Here is a 25585-nt window from a genome sequence, read left to right as displayed (position 1 = left end):
TAAATTGGTGACATTGCTTCAACTTTGAGTTCCTAGAGCAAAAGTTTTCACACTCAACAGGTTTTGAAGTGTACTTGCATTCAGCTCTCGCTCTTACTCTCACATTCATAAATGAAATCCAGTGTGCAACATGAAAAACTAAATAAAAAAAAAAACATAACCTTTGGTGCTAAAACCCCATTCCTAATTCTAAATTAGCTGCCTTTCATTCTGTGAGGTTATTCTGGAGGAAAATGTTGAAGTGAAACGTGTTTTATAGTTGTGGCTTTCCAACATCACAGAGATTAGGCTAACCAGTTTATTTTAAAGGTGTTTGAATAGCTTTTTCAAGGAAATATATTGGTGTATGCGACAAAACAGACTTTTTAAATAATGACAGGTGATGGGGTTGCTAGAAAAAGATTTATTTTTCTTCTTTTTTTCCCTGTACAAATTGGACAAGACGGTGCAGAAAGAGTTTGCTGGGTGTAACAAAGATGGAGGCCACTATTACGCTACTTCTGGGTTGGGTTGGAAATCCCAAACATTTCCCCCCACCTTTCAGACTTTGACTAGGACAACCCAGTGGGTGGAGGGCTTTCCACTGTAGAAATGTTTTGCGTGGGGCAAAACGGGTCCGCTCCAGGCGTGGGTAATGTGATGAGGGTGAAACTCAGGAGTCCAGTCGGCATATGGGGCTGTCGTAGACCATCTGCAGGTTCACCTTGTGTCCCACCAGCTCTCTGATGTTGTTGATGCCGTATTTGATCATGGTGGGCCTGCGGAGCAGAGGAGACGGCCGAGTGAGGAAGAGGAAAACGCTGATGGAGCGACGGAGGAGTCTGACCCGAGGGTTTTAAATCAGACTAATTAAAATGCATAACCCCATTTATGGGGTCGTCTGCTCGTTAAAAACAGACCGGGTCTCTGGTTCTGGCTGTAGCGCTTCAACAAATACAAACAAAAACTCTTTAACAAGAAGCTAGCTAAAGTAAGATGGGTCGACCAGCTGTAAACCACGTAGGAACTGATTTTTCGCAAACAGTTGCTTCCCACTTTCACACCTAACAATAATCACTGCCAACTTTACTTTGTTGCTATATATTTAGCAATTTTTCAGACAAAAAAACCCAAAAACAAAATTTGTATCAGCTAGAAATCGAATCCATAGGTCAGGCTTATTGAAATACTGGTGAGTGGACAGAAGTCCGTGAAAAAAGCGACCTTGTTTTACACTTTGCAGCGAGTGGCTCACCTCTCCAGAGACAGACCCCAGGCTATCACCGACACGTCCTCTGGGAGGCCCATGGGCAGCAGCATCTCTGGCCTGAACACCCCAGAGTTTCCCACTTCCACCCACTTTTTCAGCCCTGAAACCCACAGAAAGACAGAGAATAAGACTCTACGTGAAATGAACATAAGGATAAAACGAGAGCAGCACAGTTGACAGAAACATCACAAAATGTGTTTCCTGGTAGGTCATTCAGCAGTTAAAAAAAACTTAAAAAGTGACTTATTTCAAAACTTTAGCATCAAGTTTAAGCTTGTTTTTAATAGAGATGCACCGATGCACTATTTTCACTTCCGATACCGATATCTCGGATTTATTATACAGAAAAACAAATTGACTTAAAATGTTTCTGTTTTTCTTAAAAAACACAGAAATTAAAGTAACTTAATTACAAATGTATTTGCTAACTGCACCAGGACATCACACTTAAATTCACCAACAGCTCCACAAGCCTGGTCAAACATGGAAAAACAACTTTCATTTGTTCAGCCACTGGAAAGTAAATAACTAAGAAACTGACAAAAAATTAGGTTGATTATCTTGGGCAATAAACTGCAACAACATGATTCAAAATGTGTAATTATGAATGTAGAATAAATAATAAAGCATTCAGCATAGAATTAGACTGAATAGATCTGCCCCCATAGGTCATTCACATTGTAATTGATACCCGATTTAGAAGCTTTTTCAATATCAGGACTGATACAAACTTTAATACTGAATCGGTGAATCTTGTTCTGATCAGATATTAATTTCTGCATATACATGTAAATATTTGATGATATAAGCTACAGATGAACACAGAGCTCTAGCGTACCTTCATGGTAGCTGAACACTTCCATACTGGGCTCTGTGTAGGGGTTGTAAGCTGGCTTGAAGCGCAGTTTGGTTATTCCTGGAAGAAAACAAAACATCTCTGTGACTCCATGTCTAAAGAAAATTTAAGCTGAACACAAAAAGAGGAAATTCAGTGTTAATTTCCACAGTAACCTCTGATAAAAGGTTAAATCGACAGCACTAATGCTGTGGATTTAGTGAAATGTGAATACAGATGTTAGTTTTTCCTGTTATTCTTTATCCAATCCCAGCTCTGCTGCTCTCATCCGTACCTAGTTTGGTGAAGAACTGGTGCAGGACCCCCATCAGGTCCCCCAGCGTGAGGCCGTAGTCGGCCACCACGCCCTCTATCTGGTGGAACTCTGCCAGGTGGGTGGCGTCCAGCGTCTCGTTCCTGAACACCCGGTCGATGGAGAAATACTTGACAGGGGTGAACTTTTCCTGGAGGACGAGACCGCGTCAGGAGAGGTGCATCGTGGGTGATAACAGTACAAGGACAGTCATAAAGAGACTGGATGGAACTGATTCATTTTTAAGAAACAACAGTTGTGAAACAAAGGTAAGCAAGAGAACTGGTTTTTGGTAAAAAAAAAATAAAAATAAAAATAAAAAAATCACATTTAAAGTCTGATCTAAGTTTTCTACAGAGCTGAGGGGCAGCAGAGTTAAAATGTTTCTGTTTCCTAAGTATCTGTGAGCCGCAGAAGGATTTAACCAACCATCATGTATCAGGAAATATCAAACATGATTTGTTCCTTAAAAAGGGTCATATGTGACCTTACATCTGGATCATTTTAAGCACTTTGACAGGAAGCTTTATGCATATTTCTGGCAATTCCTCTCAGGAGTCATTAATTTATTTAAACTGTTTATTTTTGAGGCTTTTAGCATAAATCACACATTTCTGTGTAGCCCTGAGATCAAGGACATGTTAGGAGATTAATATTATCCTGATTCATCCTCCAAAATCAACTTTAATTTGTTCAGGTATGCATGAGGCTTCCTACTCAGAGTGAAAATATTTATATAAATTGTCGTATTTTGTATCATTTTCCATTTCTGTTAATTTCAGTTTAATTTTTTAAACATTATTTGTTTAATTTTTGGATGACAACTTCCCTTTTTAAAGACCAACATGTTTTCTGATTGGCTGAGTTTGACTGCCACTACGACAAGTGGGCAACAATTTAATCTACTTATTCATATTTTAACAGTTTCATCAACACAATCTGGCACAACCAGATCTTATGAACATTCATAACAGCCCTGCTCCAAGGCCTGATGAAACATATCTTCCTAATAACTGTGTCTGTCTGGAGACCTGGCCCCTTCGTGCTCATTGGTCGGTGTGCTGCTCACCTGCTGTGCTAGCTTATACAGCATGCGCGCGCTAACAGCTGTAGTGTGCGTTCGAAGGATGTTCTTCTGAGCCTCCTCCATCTTCCAGTCGTATTTGTACCTGAAAGGCAGCATCGCGTTGACCCACATCTGCTAAACAACTCAACGTCGGTTAGCTAGTTTGGCTAGGTTAGCTAGCTCTCACCCTTGCGAGCCGTAGCCGCCCTCTGAGTGGACCTTCTTCACTCTCTCCAGGTAGTCCATGGGGAAGTGGTGGGCGAGTGACGGGTCTGAAACCAGACGGTCAGCGGTCAGCAGAGAGGAGCAGCGGAGGAAGAGGAAGCTGCGACTGAGACTCACCGGACAGGAAGAAGGTGTCGTGCTGGTCTCTGGCCGGGTGCTGCTGAGGCTGGAACAGAGAGTCGAAATTCCAGAAGGAGCTCTCGATGAAGTTGTTGGTCGGCATCTCAGAGAAACTAGAAGGAGAAGAGATTCGCGTTGCTCGGTTTCAGACCGGTTGGTGAGCCGTCGTTTCCTGCGTGTCGGTGATGAACAGAGTCTCACCCCATCTCCAGGAAGATCTGCCTGAACTGCGTCCGCACCTTCATCAGAGGGTGGAGGTGTCCGCAGTCGGGGGCCACGCCCATTGCCTCAAAGTTGTAGGGTTTAAACTTCTTCTCTTTCCAGCTGCCACTATGTCACAGCAAAGAAGATCAAACATGTAACCACACCCTCCTCCTGCTCAATGTAACAGTAACCTAGCTCCTGTGCCTGGAGGATACAGATGCACCATATATTGGCACTAATACCAGTATTGGTCCAATATTAGATATTTATCACATCGGTATCGGCCAATATTTTATTTTTTTCATTTTATTTTTTTTACATGTTTGTATGTTACGATATCAATTTTTTTTAACATACCGTATTGGTCCGATATTAGCTATTTTCTAAAATATATTTTTTGTTCCTAAAAACACAATTGTGCCAATATTAGCAACTGACAATTATTTCAATCTCACAATGATGAAGTGTGGCCAAGGTGTTGAATATTTTATGAAAAATATATATTTAATATTTCCTTGTTAAATCTGTAAATATCGGTGATAACAGTAATATTATCGGTACATTTTTTCCCATATCGGTGCATCCCCAAAGGTGGATTTTTTAATCTGCCACTCAGGCGACAGAAAGCCTTATATTGATGTACTTATAATACGTTTTGGGCACATCTGGATGCTGCTGTTAGAAAAATCTGACCTCTAGAATATTTTCAAGCAAAGCAAGACGCTACTGAAGGGATTTCTACAGGACAGGATTTAAATATGGAAGCTGGAAAAAACATGGAGGCACAAAGACAAATGAACAAACAGGGAGGAACAAATGGGAGGATAGAGAAGGGAGTCTGGAAATCTGTCGTTTTTTTCTTCTTTGCTACTTAACCAGACCTGGAACAAACTAACTCCGGGCTTTATTTAGGACAGTGAATCGGTTTAGCAGCAACGCACTCAGAAGGACAAACATCCGCCTGTCCCGCTCTGCCTTTAGGACCAAGGTGTCCATAACTCTGGACCCGTCCCCATGTTAGAGCAGACGTTCCTCTGCGTCCTCCGTCTGAGAGCTTGACCCCGCCACCAGGCCGACGGGGAAGGCCAGACCGGACGCCGTGTTCGTCTCCACACACACACTCACCTGGCAATCATCTCAGGAGTCAGCTCCGTCTCCTGTTTGGTTACCGTGGTGCTGAAGGAGTTTCCCTTTGTGATCCAGTAAGACTTAACAGTGCTGAACAAATAAGAATAAAATGACATTCTGGGTTATAAAATCAATACAATGTGTATTAATAAAACACAAAGTCTAAAAAGCTGAAAACCTTTGCCAACATTAATATTTTGATTTTTTTAAAGACATTTTGAGTTGTTCTAGAGTTTCAAGCGTTTAGCAAAACTTCATGCACTTTATCCTGAAATCACTCCCAAACTACCATGTCTGATGGTTGCTATGGAGATTTGATTACTATAAGATGATAATGCTGTTTTCATATCATATTAAAACCCCCCCCAAAAAGCAACAAGATTACCAATGATCAACTAAGAAAAAGGTGAAATACGAATTTTAAAAATTAAACAATCCTCTTTAATTTATTTTAAAGAGGATTGTTAAGGCTACCAGTAAAATTTCTTAAAACCACAGACTTTCTTAAAAAAAAAAAATGATTATTTTAAATATTTCACTCAAATTAAAAGTCTTTTTTTATCTCAACAGTGAGATGATTTAAGTAATGAAAAACACATTTCTTAATATATATATATATATATATTTATCTCAACAGTGAGATGATTTAAGTAATGAAAAACACATTTCTTTATATATATATATATTTTTATTTTTTTTTTTTACACATTTTTACCAGGGATGCCAATAAATGTCATTGGAGCTGGAAATCTGTTTCCCTTCTTCACCTTAAAGCATGAAAAATAATCACACATCTGCTCATCACTTGGAGGTCTGAAAAGGATCTGAACAGCAGTAAAATACCGTGTTTGCTGAACTCAGTGGGGAAGATTTGCTGAGGATAAAATGAGTTGGAGCTGCTTTGCGCGTGTGCATTTTGGCCGCCAATCAGCCAGACTTCTTGGGTAAGAGGATTTGGAGGGAAAACATAAACCCACAGCATATTTTTTTTTTATTATTATTTTTTGTCATCCAAAAACCAAAATCCAAATGTTCCCATCCAAGCTCAGCAGAATAATCCTGAACTCTTTTACATAATGCTGGATAGAGAAACACTGAAAACAGTGAAGTTATGCAAGCTGGAGAGGAGAGCCTGTAAATCAGAAGGTAGTTTGAGATCAGTAGATAAAAGATCTGATCAAACCTTCTGCTGCCCCCTAGTGGCAGAGGAATGACCTACACTTCAGCGAGGAGCTTTCTCTTCTTCAGCTCGTTCTTCTCCTTCTCGTCGAGCCGCGCGGCGTCGCCCCGTTTGGCCAGCAGCAGCTTCTCTCTGACCTGGTCATGTATGCTCTCCACCTGAGGAAACGGACGTAGACACACCGTCGCCTTGAACAGAACCATCACGCTGGTCCAGAAAGACCCGGTTTGGTGCGAGGGAGGGCTTACGGTTCTGAATATCCTGGGGCCTCCGTCGTGGGACTTGTCCACGCGGATCCACTTGTTGGACATGGCCTTGCTGAAGCCGATCTTCCCGAAGGAGAGTTTCTACGTGAGAGACACAGAGAGGGCAATGACGTCAGCTAAAATAAACGGCTCCGTTTCTGCAGAGTCAGTTTTAAAATATTTTATTGTATAAAAAACTGGTACAGAAGTTTACACACAACGAATGAAAATGCAGACGTTTGTTTTTTGTCATCGTTTGATGTTAAATCAGACAAAACGTCTCTTGTTTTAGATTTGTTGGAATTACCAAAATTATTTTTATTTATGGTAAAAATTATTTGCCACAATTATATTTGACAATAAACAGCAAATATGTTTTTTTTAATAGCTTCTGACTAGGTAAATAATTTGCACTTAGAAGCTCATGAGTTAGAAAATCCTTTATGGGATTTTCTAAAATGTGTGTACTGATCAGACACTTTTTAACATTTACTGTAATTTCATTTAAATAATTAATAATAATACTTTAAAATACTGAGGTTGTAATGCCAACAATTAAATCAAAAATAAAAATAGCTTAAAAGGGTTCATAAGCTAAATCAACAATAAAAAAAGTGGCTAATGAAATTAAATAAAAAAATTTGTAAAGTATTTTAAAACAAGTGATTCTTTTATGGATTGGACTGGATTTCTGGCCTGTTTTTTAGGTTATGTTAAAGTAGATTTTGGTCTCCAATTTGTGTTTTTTATTTTTTAAGATATGCTTCACAATAAATCATATTATACTTGTTCACTTGCAATATATTCCATTTCTAATCAAATTAGTTAAATCTAATGCGTGATAACTACTTGTTTAACTAATTCAGTTGAAATTAGCTCGAGTAACCTTTAATCATTAGTAGCTGCACAGAGGGAAGCTTTACTGGCCCAGGTCGGGAATCGAACCTTCGACAGCTGCCTCCAGTACAGAACCACCCGGAGCCCCCACTAATAGTTTATTTAGAGAAGTAACTGAGTACTTTATGTTTTGGACATTTCCAGCTGTAAAGTGCATTACTGAAGAAACCTTTATCCTTAGCTATGAAATAGAAACGTAGGCTAATTTATGGATAAGGTGAGTTTATAAATTAAGTCGCATGTTTTAATTGGACAGAAACAGACACAAATGATGACAGTTTACATCATCATCATTTCAGAAAAAATAACTACAACTTATAGAAATAAATCCCTCACCATGAGCTCAGCCTGTGGCAGACCCTCCAGAGGGATGGAGTTGAAGACCCGGGCTTCATGGCTGCCCTGCTCGGCTATCTCCGTGCCCTCCTCGGTCAGTTCCCAGTGTTTGGAGGAGCGCAGCTCCGCTGAGATAACCTGGACAGCAAAGAGCAACAGTAACTGTTATCTCACCCGAAAATAACCGAGACCGGGGGTTATTCCTCTCAGCTCCTTCGTTTAGCTGACTTATTTCCAAGTCCGCATTCTTTAAAATCCCATTGCATCAGTCGCGCTAAATGTTGACAGTGACACTCCAACTTCCGCTGACTCTCAGGCCGGAAAAACTCACGTCGCCAAGCGTTTGAAGACTCTTCACAGCTCCGACGATAACCTGGTGGTCCACCCCGAGGCTGGCTGCCACTTCCTGGCTGTCCGCGCCGCCGTCCACCTTCTCAATCCGCTGGAGAAACGTTTCCACCACACCGGTGTCCGCCATGCTGGAGCCCTGTGGTGCCCGAAAGAGACGGGATGTGACGTCACGATCTCAGTAGCTTACGTACAAGTCTCGTAGGGTATGCCCCGCCATATTGAGAGTGGCATATACTCATCAATGACAAACGTAAGAATAGTTAAAAACTGAGTTCAGCGAATAAAAACGGTATTTGCTGGTTATGTCATATTCAATTTCTCAGACACTAAATTTTAACTTTTCATTATCTGTAGGTGTAATTAATAAATAAACAAGTTTAACTCTTATTCCATTCAACTTTGTTAAAATTTGTGTTTTTTGACGGAGGTAAATTGTGAGAACCAAAATTTAATTGAGATTATTTGAATTTTAACTACTTTAAGTATTAAAGTTCATAAGTTCAACATCTTACCTTAATTTCAGTATTACATGTAACTGTAGGCTTCATTAACAAGCTGTTAAAACTGAACTACATTGAGAGGTTCAATAATTTCATACAGAAGTTGGCAAAAAAAAGATGGTTTACAGTACGTCAACTATAATTAACCACATTACAAAGACCCAATCCGTATAAACAGACCTGTTAATTCAAAATAAAAAGGATTTATTAATACAAACACTCTGTTACACATTAACAAGAGCAAAACCCCACCCAGTTTAAAAGCTACATTGAGCAGAGATGTGAATTTAACAGCAGAATATATGTTCCAGTTATCTTCAAAAATCAGATGGTGAAACCATCACATCACCTCAGGTAAATAGCAAAAACAGTAATAAAAAAAAAAGTAAAAAAAAAAAAAATCACAGCCACTGCTGGAAAGAAGCTATCGGCATACATTTTAACGTTACCACAAAACGGAGCAAAAAATAATAAAAGGTGAAACTATTTTTCACATTTGTTCAGCCATTAAAAAGCAAAACCAAAAACCAAAACCAAACTTAAGTTTTTGTCTTAAAAATAGGTTTTAGGAATCAGTATTCATATTTAGTGGTAAAGACCAGGAACATAAAACAAAAAAATTTTAAAAATAAATATAAACAAAACTTTGAACTAATCATACTGAAACAGACCACTAACTTCAACCACAGCTCGGATTCGACATTTAAAAAGTCCACTAATCTCAAAGTGTGCCAACATGTGCTACAACTAAACCTGAAAGCACATAGGAAGCAGACATGGAAAAAAGGCAAAGAGCACAGGCAAGTCTTCCATCGCTCTCTTTGGAGAAGGGTTGAGACACTGATGCAGGGTGATTCACGGGCCCAGTGGAAGCAGCCTATCTGTACTGGTAACTCATGTTGCTGTCCCCCCTGCCGAAGCCGGGGTACTGGGTGTGGTTGGTGGGAAAGCCCTGGTTGCCTCCTCCCTGTGTGCTGTAATTGGTTTGGGGGGTGAAACCTGGAAGCAACAAAGAGAGGGGTTAAAAAAAAAAAAAAGTGGGAAAAAATATTCAAACTTTTAGAAGGCTTGTTTTATGAGAATACAGATCCAATTTACGCATTAACTATAAACGCCGTAACGCCGTGTTGGATCATAACCTACAGACATTACCACTATTCTTCCATATGTCATCTGTTGCTGTATTTTTTTGGTTTCATTCTCTATGCTCTTTTTCTCTTCAGCTGTTTTCCCTCAACAATAACAACTTGGTTAAGGTTAAATTCTTCAACAGATAATAATGGTGCTTGACCGCCGTGTTTAAAAATCCACTAAACCTCCAACTTCAGAGTTTGTGTCGCACCAAAAGCTGCTGCAAGTAGTAATGGCGCAGACCGCTTTCTGGGGAGCTTTCGACACACCAGGGAATCAAACCTGTGACGTTTCTAAGGTCTATTTGTGACTCCACAGCAGCTCTGTTTCTCACACAGCAAACGGTTCTCTATAGTCTCTTAACCCACGTACTACTCAGATTTCTTGCAGCATTGTATCGTCACCTTCCTAAAGTAATGGCCAAAGTAAGTTTTTGGCAAAAGTGATTTTGGCAAAAAAGGGGAAAAGAAATCACCACTTGTTTCTTTCCAAAAGATGCTTTAGGCAAAAAAAAAAAAAAAAGTCTTACTTATAATTTTAGGCAGTTGACAATATGGGTTGGCAGTAGAAGTGATAAAATGCCGAAGATGAACGTTGTTCTAGAAAAGCTGGCTAGCTATGAGATACGATATTAAGACTTGTGACTAACATTTAAGGGCAAATTAAAAAAAAAAATTCAGTCATTTAAATCCTTAATGTTAGATACAGACTTTAAAGGGATGCACAAACTGTTTCCTGCATTTTCACATGAAAATTTCCCAGCTTTATTTTTGATCATGAAGTGTACAGACAACATTTAAGTTATTTGTAGCACATTTTCCAACAGTATTTCTCAGTACAATGCTGAACTTTTCCAGACTGCGTAAGGACCGTTTTTAAAGCTTTAAAACCGATAAAACTCACCTTCATAACTGTACTCCTGGTTACCCCCAGCAGCAGCACCTGCCCCCCCCGTCACCTGGCTGGGGTAGGCAGTGCTGTAGGAATAACCACCCGCACCCCCCTGGTTCTGGTTGAAACTCTTCTTCGCTTGCCCGTACTGGTTATACGACCCCTGCCCTATGGAGATGTTTGACTGATAGCCTCCCAGTGGACCGCCCTTCTGCATGGGCGGTTTCTTTTTGGGCATTTTGTTGGCCGCCGGGGCAGCGTAGGACCCTTCATTTTGATAATATGACCCATAGGAGCCTGGAGCCGGTGGTTCTGTGGAGCTGAATGGAAGTCCGCCTGAGAGGCTGCTCGATACCCCGGCGCTGCCATTTGCCCCGTCGTCGTAGTAATCTAGGGAGCGACAGCATAGCACAGGCTTAAAACGGGGGCAGATATTTTGTTCGCTCCAGCTCGTGTGTCATAAACAGGCAACCAACGACTTAAGTCAGTCATGAATGCAACATTTATTAATAAAAAGAACATATATAAAAACAGCTAGAGTGAGGAAATCCTCTCACACCAAACACATTCTTACATCGATCCAGTCTGAGCACAAACAAGCCTCCGTCCGTCTTTGCCAGCCGCCAGATGCAGATCGGGCAAGAAGCAAACAAAAACTAGACAGTGCCAGAGTAAGACCTTCATGCAGCTAGATTATTTCTAACTCTGCGGTGCTAACAAGACAGGGAAATAACAGATTTGATGAGAAATAATGTAGTTTCCTTAAAATGAGGTCAATCGTGGTTGGAAGTGACAAGAGACACACAGTTAAAAACAGAAAGGAAGATGTCACGAGTTGTTTCCATCTAAAAGTGTGGAGGCGGAGACGTCCCGAAAGGCAGTACGTGTCGTCCGGCTCCCCACTGGTCGTCCGGACTACGAGAAGACACTGAGCTAAAAACGGGTCTGGTGTGTTCAGGGGCATCCACGGGTACAGAGGTTCGTCTTATGGCTGCGTGCATGCAGTGGAGGATCGTCTCCCCAGAGGTGGCTTGGACGTGACAAGTGGGATTGGCAAGACAGGTTAGATGGAGTCACTTTGTCCCCGGGGGTTGTGGACTTGATGGTGACGCGACTTTCTGATCCCGCTGGAACACTACTGAGTATTTTTGTCCGTTCAAATCCTCTCAACAGGTTTTTGTTTGTTTGTTTTTTTTATTATTTTCTAACACTGGAGTTAGGGGAGGGGGAGTTCTATGTCGCAAACTCGGGGTAGCCATAGTAGTCTGAGACAAAGTCACCTAAAGAGTGAGACAGGGCAGAGAAGGGGGGGGAACAAAAAAAATATATCAAAATTAGATTATTTTGAATTTTTCTTCTGCCTTAAAAAATGGCAGGCTGTGTTAGGTCAGATTATGTCTTTTTTTTCTTTCTTTTTTTTAATTGTGTTGGACATTTTATTTTATTTTAATTTTTTTTTTTAGATTTCTCTGCTCCTGTCACGCTCAGGTAGGTCAGTCTTCAAACCAGGCTGCCAGAATGAAGAAAGGGAAACTCATAAGAGGAGGCTTGTGGGGAAAGAAAAAAAAACCTGATTCAAACCCTGTGGCTTAAAGCAGAGAAATGTAAAATCACTCAGCTAGGATAATCCCAGCAAGGCATTAAGGAGTTTTTGTTTTTTTTTACAGAAACCGGACCCCGCCTCCCGCTCTGGTGCGTTGCAACAAGCTGCAGGATGTACAAGCATCTCTGCCAACCCAATGCCCCACACTGTTCATTTCTACTTTCATCAAGAATAAACAGATAAAACGTCAAACAGCAACATTAGAGGTGAAGAAACTAAATACTCACTGTAGCCAGAGTTGGTGTTGTTCCCATATCCGTACGTTCCAAATCCACCTGACGAGGAAAGCACACGTTTAGTGGCTGCAGGTCCAGTTAAAGTCTACGAGGAACAGGAAAAGAAGGTTCCTACCTCCTTGGCCGTAGCCGCCTCCGTTATTGAAGCCTCTGCCTCTTCCGCGGCCTCGGCCTCTCCCTCTGCCTCTGGGCATGCCGGCGTCCAGGCCAAACGGCTGGTGCTGAAATGGATATAAAGATGTTTTAAAATTAATCATATAAGAAAAAATAACAACAAATGTACCCTGCTGCGAGTATTCTTAATCCTTTCTTGTTGTTTTACATCCAAAAAAAGTATAGGGACCCACCGACGCTTCTTCTGGCCAGTCACTCATACCTTTTTTATTTTATTATTTTTATAACTGATAATGTCAGGTAGTTAGTTGTTCCAAACTCAATTTGTGAGCGAAGGTGAAGGCTGGTTGCATTTTCATTGACCATGTAGGTAATTTGGGCAGTTTGACATTTCGAAAATAAATTTGCTTAATGGAATCATGGCGATTTAGAAAACACTTTTGGTTTTCGATAAGTTTTGCCACTAAGATGAGGTGTTTTTTTGTTTGTTTTTTTTGGCCGTATAAAAACTGGTTAATTTTTGCAAAACTGCGATGGAATAACTTTTTTAGCATCACGAGTCACATGAACAACCAGATGTTGCACAAACCACGAAGAAGACGACGACAGGAAGTAGTTGGACGATGATGGCGTGCCATATTTTTTAATGGCTTATCGTGAAAACAAACGTATTCATGTGTAATTTTAACAGTGTTTTTTACTTGACGGAAACATCATAACTGTGAAATTCTGATTTTTTTTGTTTTTAACATTTGTAAGGGAAACAGAGTGGTAAAACGTAGACTCTTGTCCGACGCATTTTGCTTCGTCCAGAGGGTCTGGACCCTCAGCTGTTGAGAAACGATCTTTTCCTGCTTACCATGGGCGGTCCCTTCTTCTTCTTAGCAGGCTCAGGAGCAGAGCCTTCAGGAAACAGCTTCTCCAGAGCAGCCAGCGCCGCGTACGCCTTGGCCACCTTCTTATTGGACCCGGTGCCCTGGAACTTCTGCCCGTCGATCTCCACCTCCATGACGAAGCGCTTGTCGTGACTGCCGCCCGTCTCAGAGATGAGCTCGTACTTGAGGCCGCGGCGCTTCTCGTTCAGCTCCATCACGGGGTTCTTGCCGTGTTTGGTCAGGATTGGTCCCTGCTGGCGAGCCGACTGACGGAGAGGAGACGGGTGAGGACAACAGGTCTGACTGTTCAACACCGTCTAATGTCAGCCGACGCTTACCTCGGCAGATTCTGGAGTGGCGCCGGGTGCGGCAGTGGACGATTCGGTGGGGGTCACTGCTGGCTTCACTTCTTCTGCAGCGATTGCTACCACAGTTTCTTCCAATTTCACAGCGACTTCAGTACTTTTCAGTTCCACCCCGGTGGGTAGGCCCATGTCCTGCAGCACCTGAACACAGCCAAAGAAATTCACTTTCATGTAGATAAAAACAGCAAACTACCATGTATAATGGAGATACATTTTGCTCCAAATAAAGTTTGTTCAATTTTGTTTTTTGACACACACAAAAAAAAAAAAAACGTAATCCGAAAAGAAAAAAATTAGACAGGGAAAAAGAAATTTGAAAATGATTTTTAAACTAAAAAAATGTAACCAAAAATTGAAGCTGAAAACAAATCGAAACAAGAATAAAACCTGTAACTGAAAAGCAAAAGAAAAAGTCAAAAAAAAATAATTAACTGAAAAAAGATTTGACATGGAAAATAAAAATTCAAGTTGAAAAGAAGACATTTGAAACAAAAATTAATTTTAAACATTTTGAAATTTTCTGTTTCAAATTTTCTGTTTGAAAACAGGAAACTTTTCATTTTCAAACTGAAAAGTTTGAAAATGAAAAAAAAAATGAGACAGGAAATAATTCAACTGAAAAACTTGAAACGAAAGAAAAAAATTGCAACTGAAAAAAAAAAGATTAGGAACTCAAAAATAAGTTGTTTTTTCTGTTTAAATTTTTGAACTAAAAAAAAAAAGGTTGGAAAAAAAATTCAAGTTTCTTTTTTTTTCTTTTCAATTTTAATAAACATTTTTGAGCAGATGTATGACCCAATCTGCTCCATACATGTATCTAACCACACATGTAGGAATCTGCGCTCACTTTGACAGCCACATGCAGCTTGGCGGTTCGCTTGGATGGACCAGAAGCCTCAAACGTCTTCCCGTCCACCTCCACCGCCATAGTGAACACTGGAACATGAACTGGACCGGTTTGAGATATCAGTTTGTACTGCAGACCTGGTTTCAGCTGATTCAGCCTCATTAGGGCATTCATTGACTGAGCCGGCTCCGCCTTTTCTTCTGCAGCTTTGGGAACCAAACAGAAAAAGGGTTTTCAGTTTTCATGCCCGTCCAAAAGAACAGAAACAGTGAATCTAGGTTTCCCAGGGCTACAGGAACACTCACATTTCTTCTGCAGCTTTTTCTTCTTTTTGTTTGGACTCTTATCATCGGTTCCTTCTTCTTCTTCTATAGGCCTCTTCATAGGTGGGGCATACGCTGTGCTGGGTGGGATTTGCACTGAACAACACATTGAATTATCCCGTTACAACAAAATCAAACCCAAAAGCTGCTCTTGTTGCTGTAGTATTCCAGTACCTGTGTAATCAATCGGGGTGTCGCTGCGAGGCTTTTTGGGCATCTTTGACGGAAGCGGGTCCATTCCAAGAACTTTGTGGAGCTGCCCAAAAGCCGACAGCCTTAAAGCGTGCTGACAGCGGAAGAGACAGCATTTTAGTAAATCACAGGATTAATTAGCTGAATATGTACAAACGACTTCGCTGGACTCACCTGAGCGCTCGCTGTGATGTCTTCTCTCTGCTGCTGATCCAGGTGACCAATGGCGTCTGTGGCGTCCTTCTCACATGGGTCGTAAATTCCAGGACCATCTGCAAGATGGCAATTCAGAATGTTATTTGAAGTGAATTAAAAGCACAAAACACCTCAAGGGGACACCCAGGAGCTGAGTGCATACCTATCATGAGGATCCCCGAAGCGAGACACTCTAAAACTCTCCGCAGAGCTTCGCCTGCCCCCATTGGCCTGTTCCCTGTGCCGATTGCTTTCTCACAGATCAGCTCCAGTGGCTGTGAAGCACCAAAAGAAGTTAACTCCCTGACGGGATGATTCTCTGCAGTGTTACTTCAACTTTTTGACTTTTTTTTTTTACTTCCAATGTGTTTAAATTGACATTTATGTAATAGAGATTTGCACTAATCTGGTCACAATAAGTGAATAAATCAATTGATTGCATGATGAATTAAAATTAGTTTTAGAATTTCCATTTGGACAATAATCGGCCCTTACCCAGCCACGAAGCGGGGCCCACGTGGGGACTCGGGCGCACAGGTCCCTCAGGATGCGGATGACGATGACACAGGAGCGCAGCCCGTTGGCTCTGGCCTGGAAACACAAGCAGGAGCGGGGGGGATGGGCGAGATGGGAGGTGGGCAGTTTTAGTCAAGAAGAGACGACAACGTGAGACAAGCATGATCAACACCCACATGTAACAGAAATCAATAAAAATGGAGCCACAGACTATTACAGCTTAGCTTTGTCGTTATGGGAAATTTTCCCCAGGTGTTAAAGGATTGCTTTGTAAGATCGTATGAGCATGATCATATAGTTCACACATACAAACAACTGATGGTTTAGTTATCAGGTGTAAACAAATTCTGTCTTTGGAAGAGGAGGGGAGTGGAGGGGACATGCATCTAACAAAGATCAGAAGAAAAGAAGTGAATAAAACCACCTCAAACTCAATTCTAGGCCAATGTGAGAAACAAGTTAAACCATTACAAAAAGGCTGTGCAAAAACATGTGCCGTCACTTTAAGAGAAGAGGGATTGGGGGAGGAGGTCACGGTTGAGTTAGAGACAGAGATACTTAGAAATGACTCGAGGTGCAATATTCCTGTTGAGTTTGTGGCACACACACTAACAAAAGCAGCCAGGAGAGCAGGAGAGGTCGAGGCCACATACTCTACACTTAACAAGCTGCTGAGATGGAGCACTGACTGTTACAGCATGACAAGCCAGAGGTGACACAGGCAGCAGGACTATGAGGGATAAAACACAGTTAACCACATGGAAACAATTCGTCTCGCGTGCCCTCTCGCATGGGCCAACGGAAAGAAGAAGAAGAAAAAAAAAGAAAAAAAACGCTCGGTAAGTAGCTTGCCTGTTTACAGTTATGGGGAAACAAAAAAAACCCCGACTCATTCACAGCAACGATGACGTTCTAGAAATATTGCACCTGGATGCATGGCTATTAGTTCCTGGATTTGGTTGATTGGAGTTAAAAACGAAACGTGTCGCTAAATGAGCAAACGGATGAAACTTAAAGGCTAAAAGCAACAGCTTCTGTTTGGTGTCAGTGTTAACTGGCAGAGAACCTGTAAAAGTGAGCGAAGCGACTGAAGCGTGTGATGACACACATATCCTAAAAATACAAACACCCAAGTCATCAAATTATACTACAGGAAGTACACCTCAAAAGAGGAAACAAAAACAACAAAAAAAAGAGAGAAAATGTAAGAAATTTTAAAATAATATAAGAACAGAGAGCATAAAACCAAACTCAAAGCTACATCTGTTTTAGAGACAAATAAAGACAAGATTCAAACCTGGAACCACTTAGCGTGGCGTAGAGATGCCAAGGCAGTTAGGCATTTCTGCCTGTCCAGAACATCCGGGGGATCGATGACTGAAAGCGTTTCTATTGGCAGGTGGAATAAGAAGACAAGGTACAGTTTGACCAAGGGGAGTTCTGTCAGCCGGCCAGGGGGAACACAGGCAGCCTTCCCAAACCACAGGCAGGAAGGGGGAAGGGGAGGGGATCCCTCCAATGGAGAACGGCCCAAAGCTTTCAGCCTCCCAGTTAATGTTGTTTAACAACTCCCTCCCCCCTCCCCCACAAAAAGAAACAAAACAAACAAAAAACAAAACAAAAAAAACAGACACCTGAAACTTGAGATGCATTGAGAAATTCGATGGTGGCCAGAACTAGAAAAGTGTTACGCTTCATCGTTGGTCGGAAGCTAAACATCCTATCTTTGTTTTCTGACAGTTGATGCATCACAAGTTCTACTAAAACAGGCTAATGTTGCTCTTCAGTGTGAACGTTTTTACGGAGCGAAGACTCAAACACACTCAGTTTACAGTATTGTACTGATGTGTTTTTTTCCCCCAGAGGTATGTCGGCTTTTTACGAAGGACAACGCAACAGGAAGTTAGGCGTCAACAAACAGGAAGCTGATTGTTAGAACAGAGTTTTTCCATTTTATCCTTCGGACTTATTTTTTAACATGCTGGATTTGAAAACATTGGAAATATTACGCTTCAGACAAGGGTCTACCAACTCTAAAGGAAATATATAATACATTCCCTGTAGGAATTAGCATTGAGGATGCTAATCGCTAATGAAAGATCCTTAGGGCAGATTGAAACAGTCTCTGAGTGATCACAGTCTTTCTTCTATGATGTCACATTTCATGGGAATATAAATAGTAATTAATCATGACAGAAAGGTTTCTGTGTGGTTACAACAAAATGAAGGATTTAATACAGAAGCATCTTAAAGCCTCTCAAAAGGTCTGTTGTCGTTATTTTTGTCAAGTAGCCTGGAAGATTTTTACTGTATCTGAAGATTTTCAATAATGCTTTTGTTAAAACGTTTCAGTTTTTATATCATCGATTTCATTATTAAAGTACTTACAATTTTATCCTTATCCAGAAAGTGAGATAGTTCTCACATAGAACTAGAAGTTCTACATCAGTACCAGCAGGTCGGAGCTTTTCCAAAGCCGAAGACTGAAAACTGGCCGTAGAATTTCTGATCGATGCATCCCTATTTAAAACCCAGCATACTTGCAGGGTTGTGTCTTAAGTCATAAGCTGTGTAAAAACTCAAAGTTAAAAAAAAGCCATAAAATTATGTGAAGACTAATATTAAAAAGAAAAGAAAAAAAAAAAAAAAACGTATCAAATGGGAGGTTGTCTCCACGGTTGTTTCAGCTCAAACAGATGCTTTCTCTCCAACACTAACAGGAAGTGGAACCCCTCCCCTTGGCCCCCCATACTGGGTACACTGCACTTTGCCCCTTCCGAGACAGAGAGCGGCCAGTTGGTCAAAGGTCCAGCGTCCCTAAAAATTGACAAACTAGAAGGCTTGACAGAGAGAATCAGAATTGGAACCACAGGCAGAAATTATCAGATGCACAAAAAGTGGGTATCAAAACAAGTCCACACTGCAGCAAAACTGATGGCTCAGAGACGAAGGCCCAAACGGGGCGTCGCTGTTAGTGCAGGGCTACAGATAAAGTCAAGGCTCAAGCCTTGCTGCTGTTGAGCACTCGGACTAAAAGGCAGAAACCAGAGAGCCTGCTCTTCACCAAACTGTTCATTCAATGATGCTAAGCTAAGATGGGTTGCTAGGACCTCTACGTGCCAAATTCCTGTGCCCCTTGTCATTACCTGTAACCTTGGACCTTTCTTGCTAAGAAAAAAAAACACAAAAAAAAACAAGACAGAGGCGGTTAACAGGCCACTGCGGGGGTCAAACAAAGACTTTAGGTTTTTGCTACTCATTTTTGCTGCAATGCAAACCGTTCATCATCAATGATAAAAAAACACATGCAAACACAGTGGTCTCAGTGGTTTTGTATTCAGGTAAATTCTCAGTAAGCCTTCATTTCATTGGTTACCTGCTCTTTAAAAGGGGAAGAGAAACCATGTCTTCAACAATAGTTACACTACCTGCCCTTTACTGTATATTGGGCCATCAAAAATGTACAATTACATTACATGGAACTACGAGAGTGTCTAGAGAGCTATAAGCATAGCAGGGTTTCATTATCTGAAGGTCTTCTTGTCCCCTAGCTCCATTGAAGGCCCAATAAACAATATCTGTCTATCCTCGCTGCCTGCCTGGCCTCGCAGCTGGAAGTAGGTTAGCACTAATGAAGAATGGGGGTCTTTGTTTGGGGGGGCTTACCTCCAGCGGTCGCCTTCTCTATCTCTTCGCGGACTAAAGGGGATGTGAGGTGAATTGTGAGCGTTAGAGGGGGCTCCTTTGTGTTGTGGATGATGATGCTCGCATTCTGGATGTCCTGTGTTACTATGTATTTGTCTTCTGTGATCGTCTGGGAAGAACAAACGGGGAAAAAAGGTCAGTTGGCCTCTGGAAACGCGTATTAGTATCTTTAAAACGAAACGAAAATTTGTGTCACACCAACGTTTGACACCAATTTGGTCTGATTCACTCAGGTCAGTCATACCTGCAGCTGGGCAAGAAGATTTTCAGACACCCTTCCCAGCAGACTGACGGTGGGCTTGTCCTTACAGAGCAGCACCAGCTCTAGGTCCAGGTCTCCTTTCAGCAGCAGACCTTTAGCAACCAGACCCACCCTCATAACGCCACGCAGAGTCCGAGTGGCCTGATCCTTCTGCTCACTGTTAGAAGACGAAGCAAGTTAGTCGTCTGCATCGTTATCAAGTAACAAGAGGAACGTGCAACCTAATCTATCCTGACCTGTCTTTGTCACCATCTTCGAATTCAGACTTTGTAGTTCCCTTTTCCTCCTTATCCAGCCAATCAGAAACGGCCTTAAGAGCCCGCTCTGTGTGGGAGACCATGTTCTGGACGCTCTCCAGCTCCTCCTGTGTTGGATAGATGGCCGAATGTTTGGCCATGACGTGGCGGTCGCCGTTCATGAAGACACGCATCGTTCTGTGGCGAACGAGGGGAGGCTGGGGTTGGAAACAGGAGAGGGAGGATATGAATGAGGAAGTTCTTCAAAACACATGATAAGTAGAAGCAGCGTGGACTAAACATGGTGCATGATATACAGTACAGGGAAACCTCTAAACAGGAACTCATCTGAATCCAAGGTTTTACAAACATGGCTGCCTTGTTTACAAATTTTCTTCCAAATACGAACGTGTAAAATGTCAATCGGAAACACGTGGTCCAGGACACATCTAGGGACTAGTGTCCTAAAGAAACCGATATCAAACAGGAGCAGTATTCAAGTTTGAGTGGCTATGAATCGTGGGCCTGAACATACTAAAAATGTAGCAATAAATGGTTTTATTTGATGATTTTTTTTTGTTATCACAGCAGTATTCCAAAGTATCGTAATAAAACTAAGACTACGTTACCCACCCCATACAACTGTACTGTATGGTCCGTGTGCGCTCTCTCTGGCTCTGTATAATAACAATGTCATTAATGTGGCCTTAACATTTTAAACTGCAGGAAAAAACAAGTAGTAAAGAACCAGTTTCTTTTCTGTTGCAAAATCGTGACACAATTTCTATCAGCATTCAAAGCAGTTGGTATGGAAAGCCGTTGATGCCACAATTTGTACATTTGTGTTGGGTTTTGGGAGCTCGAAGGTGGAGCTCACCACCTTAGGTTCCATAAGTCATAGTGAAAGTTGTTAGTCCTGTTAAAAAAATAAATAAATAAAAAATAACGTAAACAAATAAATGAATTATTTAAAACAATTCTATAATCTCCCATTTGTGCATACGATTCTGTAGCTTAAATTACTAGTGTTAGGTTAACTTCACTGCCTGGCTTTTTCTTAAATAAAACAACCTCAAGAATTATTCAAAATATTAAAAAAAAAAAATTAAACAGACTAAAACCGATTTTTGATCATTTTAGAATCGTCTCAGAATTCCCATGTTCTTAAGTTAGATCTGATTTTTATTTATTTGTTTAATGGCTTGACTTTAAGGTGAAAGAAGGCACAATTTTGCGACACTTTAAATGCAAAAATCAAATGTCAGTGACAACAAAATCTGAGTGCATCAACAACCTAAAGTCTTTTTTTTTTTTTGCACATAAAGTTGAAGGTATGCTGGAACGACCGCCTGCTCGCGGTTTGCAGCAAATTAAATCTCACTAAACATATAATTTATTTGATTTGAATAGTTACGTAATCATTTGTGTTGCTAATTGTTAACACGGCCTTTTGGCTGAAGGCAAGAAAATGAAACAAAAGCTGCAACGTTACCATTTTCTTTTTAGTGAAGCTGGTGACTTTATTGCCCAGTGATTAACACTGATAAACGTGTCTTCTCTGGAGGGAAATGACACGGCCGCTCCTCGTTTCTGCGAGAGGAAATCAACAATCAAAGGACGTGGAGTAAAGACAAAAGTGGTGAGTAAAGGCTACCCTGCTAGAACAGCAAAACCTCTACTGATTTGATTTCATGTCATCGTTTTAAAGATGTCAATTTGTTAAATAAGCCTTAGTGCAACTAATAAGTCTGAAAAAGACAGACTTTTTTTTCCACTTTTTTAGTTGTCTGTTTCTGCACTTTTGCTTAAATGAATTTAATTATAAATCAGTACGAGTTGTTTTGGAGTATGTGGATTTTCAGTGCATCAGACTGACCTCACTTTTCAATGAACTTACAAAAGTATCCATATTTTATGTTGTACATCAAAAAATGTTGATTATATATTCCTCTCTTCAATGGAGTAAATATTAAAGACTTTTTAAATATTTAATATGGGCGGAAAAACTACCGATTAATCAATTTATTTCCGCTATTGTGAGTTATGTTGGGAAAATACCAATACATATTGCAAAACAAGCACAACAAGAAAATTATCATTCTTTTAAGTCCTGTTGAAGACATTGCTGGAGTTTTGAGCTGACCTTTTAGTTCAGCAAAACAGTTTCATTTGCCCAGATTTTCTTTTTGTTTGTTTGTTTGTTTTTAGGATTTTTTTTTTAAATTTGTAACTATTTTACAGTTTTAAAGCAGCATAAAATATTAAATAACTAAAAAGGGGAGAATGTGTCTTAGGTTTGAAGACAATATCTTAAAAAGAATAGTAGAAATTGTATCAATTTTAAGAATATCTTGTTTTTTTTAGCATTTAACTTGTAGGTTTAAGAACGGACATGAACCCTGGTTCATTTTTTTAAAGCACAACCTTCAACATTTCGAGCCTATCCACATAAACCTGCTTATCTTTGTAGGCCCCTTCAATGTCCTTCGGTTGAAACCACAACAATGTAACTGACTCCGTTCAGGAACATTTGACCGTTACCGTAATATCGGTTTATAGAAATAAGGACTCGTGGATATTTTAGTACGTATTGTCAAAATGCTGTTTTAAAGACAATACGGTGAAAACGCGACCGAATCTATTGTTCCATTCATCAACTCACCAAATAGTAGCATCAACTCAAGCGGACGTAATAAAGGGAGCCTAAAACGCTACTGACGTAGATTTAACATTTCTATTAAACAGTTGTTGGAAAATGGAGAATTAGAAGAAAAAAAATGCAGTCGGCTCCAAACTGAAATTGTTCGTAAAAAAAAAAAAAAATAAATAAAAATTAAAAACAAAAAGAGACGCCATCTTATTTCGGTTCAGTTAGCCTGGACCAAAAAAATAAAAAATCATTCACCTATCCTATCGCTTCATGCTACTAGCATGCTCCCCTGTGACCAAAAATACAGACATGGAACCTATGGCTTCTATTGGGCATATATAATTCTACAAATATTCAAAGCATCAAATTATATTCAGCCCTGTTGGATAAGGGACACCAAAATGGTCGAGGAGACAGGAGAAAGACCCCAGGAATCTCCGACCACATTTAGCTGTAGCACGTTAGCTTTCCCGACCCCGACCAGTCGCAAATACCAACGGCTGAGGCACACGAATAAGCACAGAAAATAACAAAAATATCACCATTGTGGTCATTTATAAGCATGTTCATTCTTATTTTATATTACAAATATGTCGGGGACTTGGTCTACACATTATATTGTTGACACTTACATATATACGTTTTCCACTCACGAATCGTGCCACCGTCGAAGCAGACTAGCTCAAATTCTAGTCTGCAGAGCAAGCGTAGAGGGAGACGCCCACGATCCCGAAATCACTTGCGCTCATTGGACAAACTGTGGGTGATGCTACGGTCTCAGCCAATGAAAAATAGGGATTTGCAGCTCAGGGGTGTGGCTAAACCTCAAAACATGGCGATCTACCAAGTCGTCATTATTTACCCCCGCCCACCTCCAAAAGGCAGAAGCTGCAGAAAGAAGAAAAGTTCCCTAGAAACCACTTGTTTCTTTGTAAAAATAAAATAAAATAAAATAAAATAAAATAATAAAAAGATATGTTTTTTATTACATCTTACTATGTAATTTTACTTCAATAGTTACTGCTGCTGCGATAAACTAAGTTAATAAAGAATGAGAACATTTCTCTAATAAACATTAAATAAAACGTCTGCAATGTCTACAATGTGACAGAGATATATGTGGAAACAAATTTTATGTCGTGTATGGTTTCTTTCAATATATATTTTTGTTTTGCAGGGTCTTAATATATTCTGGGGAGATGTCATTTGCCCAAATTTTGGGTTTCAATGTGTCAAAATATGGAAAATAGCGTATTTTTACCCTTTTCCATATTTTGGGTGTAGATTTTTAAAAAATGATTGTATAGTTATAAAAAAAATATTCTCACTTTTACAAAGGAAAAATGTAATGATTAAAACAAGGTTTGCTTCTTGTTTCTAGAAACAACATTCCATTCTTTAGAACTCAGAAGAAGGTGACACAAGGATAGAAGAAATCAGTTTTAATAAGCAGTTTTACATTTTTTTTTAAACAGCATCACATTCAGTCAGCTTCACTTCACCGCCCCAGACTTATGGGGAAAGCAGATGCACAATACTTACATTCACTACATTCCTGTCACAGGACTACACTGGCTACACACGTCGTAATTTTCACATCTTCATGCTGAGGTAAAAGCTGATCCTTTTACTCTCATGTGAACACTGAGACAAGTCGCTGACTTTTACAGAGTCGCACAAACAAACCACTATTTACACTGAGATGTTCTCTCTAAGACTTTTGGAAGTCTTACTTCAAAAACAAATACAAATATATTAAAGTTCAGACAAAATGGTTTCTATTTACAGTGATACTTAAACATTTTTACATCCTTTAAAAATATTAAGCATTAGGTATGTTCTTAGAATGAGAAACAAACTTACAGACAATAGAGTACAAGTATTTTTAAGTGTGAATATACATCACCCCTCACATCTTAAAAAACGCTACATAAATTTGATTTATTATTATTATTTACGGTAAAGATGTGTTAAATCCTCAAATTCTTAGAGTCTTTGAAAGAGAAACAGGCCCACAGCATTACAGATCCTCTACTGTATCCTCCAAAAATGTGTGTAGCCTCTCGCAGTTGCTATGGAGACTCTGCTGTTTGCTGCAGTTCTTTAGCAGTGAGTTTTGAAGATTTCTTTCACCTCTTTTTGTGGTGGGATTAAAAATAATCTGCCTCTGCTCCACATCATGCATAAACGCTTCTGTTTTATTTGAGAGTTAGAGGAACCATTAACTGTGAAATCTATGATTTTGTGGAAAATTATTATTATTACAGGATTTTCCTCTTAAATGTCGTAAATATGTTCAAATACAATCTGCTTTTTTTTTTCTTCAATTTTCCATTTGCGATCAGCTGATGCAATAAATTTATTTGAAAGTGTTTAAACATCTTTACCAGGGGTGCCAAAAAATATATAGGGTGCTTTTTATGCTAAGTAAATAGATTCAGTATTAAGTGTTTATTCCCTTTCTCTGAGCAGAATAGCTTTAGTTCCCGGATTTCTCTGGCTTTCCAAATCTCTCCAAGTTTTTCCTTTCTTCAGCATTAGCATTACTTGTTAAAACATTCATCTTCAATTTAGCTTTCAATGCTTACGTTCATTGTGTTTAAAGGTGATCAACATGCTCTTCAGATTTTTGCCAAGTAGGATTTCCAAACATTTCGCTGGTACAAGCCAGAGCTAATGATTCTTCCGAACGTGAAAAAACATCTTTGACTAAGCGAGTTTAAGCTAAGATTCTTAGCTCAGTTTTGAAAAACAGGACAGAAAAATTATAAGACCACAGACACAATTTGCAGATA

General features: G+C 40.1%; 2 protein-coding genes across 3 annotated transcripts; both read right to left on the bottom strand.

The window, feature by feature from the left end:
• Positions 1–383: 383 nt before the first annotated feature.
• On the bottom strand, positions 384–8428 carry farsa (phenylalanyl-tRNA synthetase subunit alpha). Its single transcript, XM_007576511.2, has 13 exons — positions 8130–8428; positions 7799–7936; positions 6569–6667; positions 6360–6478; positions 5138–5230; positions 4010–4138; positions 3806–3921; positions 3651–3735; positions 3467–3566; positions 2380–2548; positions 2088–2165; positions 1235–1349; positions 384–758 (listed from the first exon to the last, which is right to left on the bottom strand). The coding sequence occupies exons 1-13, from the start codon at positions 8274–8276 to the stop codon at positions 653–655; spliced, it is 1494 nt and encodes a 497-aa protein (XP_007576573.1). The 5' UTR covers positions 8277–8428; the 3' UTR covers positions 384–652.
• Positions 8429–8830: 402 nt separating this feature from the next.
• Positions 8831–23529, bottom strand: ilf3b (interleukin enhancer binding factor 3b). Of its 2 annotated transcripts, XM_007576507.2 has the most exons (18): positions 23423–23529; positions 21633–21730; positions 20141–20358; positions 19887–20061; positions 19604–19751; positions 17235–17326; positions 15917–16012; positions 15585–15696; positions 15401–15498; positions 15209–15320; positions 15017–15130; positions 14712–14917; positions 13838–14005; positions 13484–13765; positions 12626–12731; positions 12502–12549; positions 10684–11061; positions 8831–9648 (listed from the first exon to the last, which is right to left on the bottom strand). In XM_007576507.2, the coding sequence occupies exons 2-18, from the start codon at positions 21633–21635 to the stop codon at positions 9527–9529; spliced, it is 2478 nt and encodes an 825-aa protein (XP_007576569.1). In that variant the 5' UTR covers positions 21636–21730; positions 23423–23529; the 3' UTR covers positions 8831–9526. The 2 variants fall into 2 exon arrangements, with proteins under 2 accessions (XP_007576569.1, XP_007576572.1); XM_007576510.2 differs by lacking the exons at positions 8831–9648; positions 10684–11061 and adding an exon at positions 11156–11951.
• Positions 23530–25585: the final 2056 nt, after the last annotated feature.

This window comes from Poecilia formosa, unplaced genomic scaffold, assembly GCF_000485575.1.
Source record: "Poecilia formosa unplaced genomic scaffold, Poecilia_formosa-5.1.2 Scaffold409, whole genome shotgun sequence".
Lineage (NCBI taxonomy): Eukaryota > Metazoa > Chordata > Actinopteri > Cyprinodontiformes > Poeciliidae > Poecilia > Poecilia formosa.
This window is presented reverse-complemented; position numbering and strand designations above follow the sequence as displayed.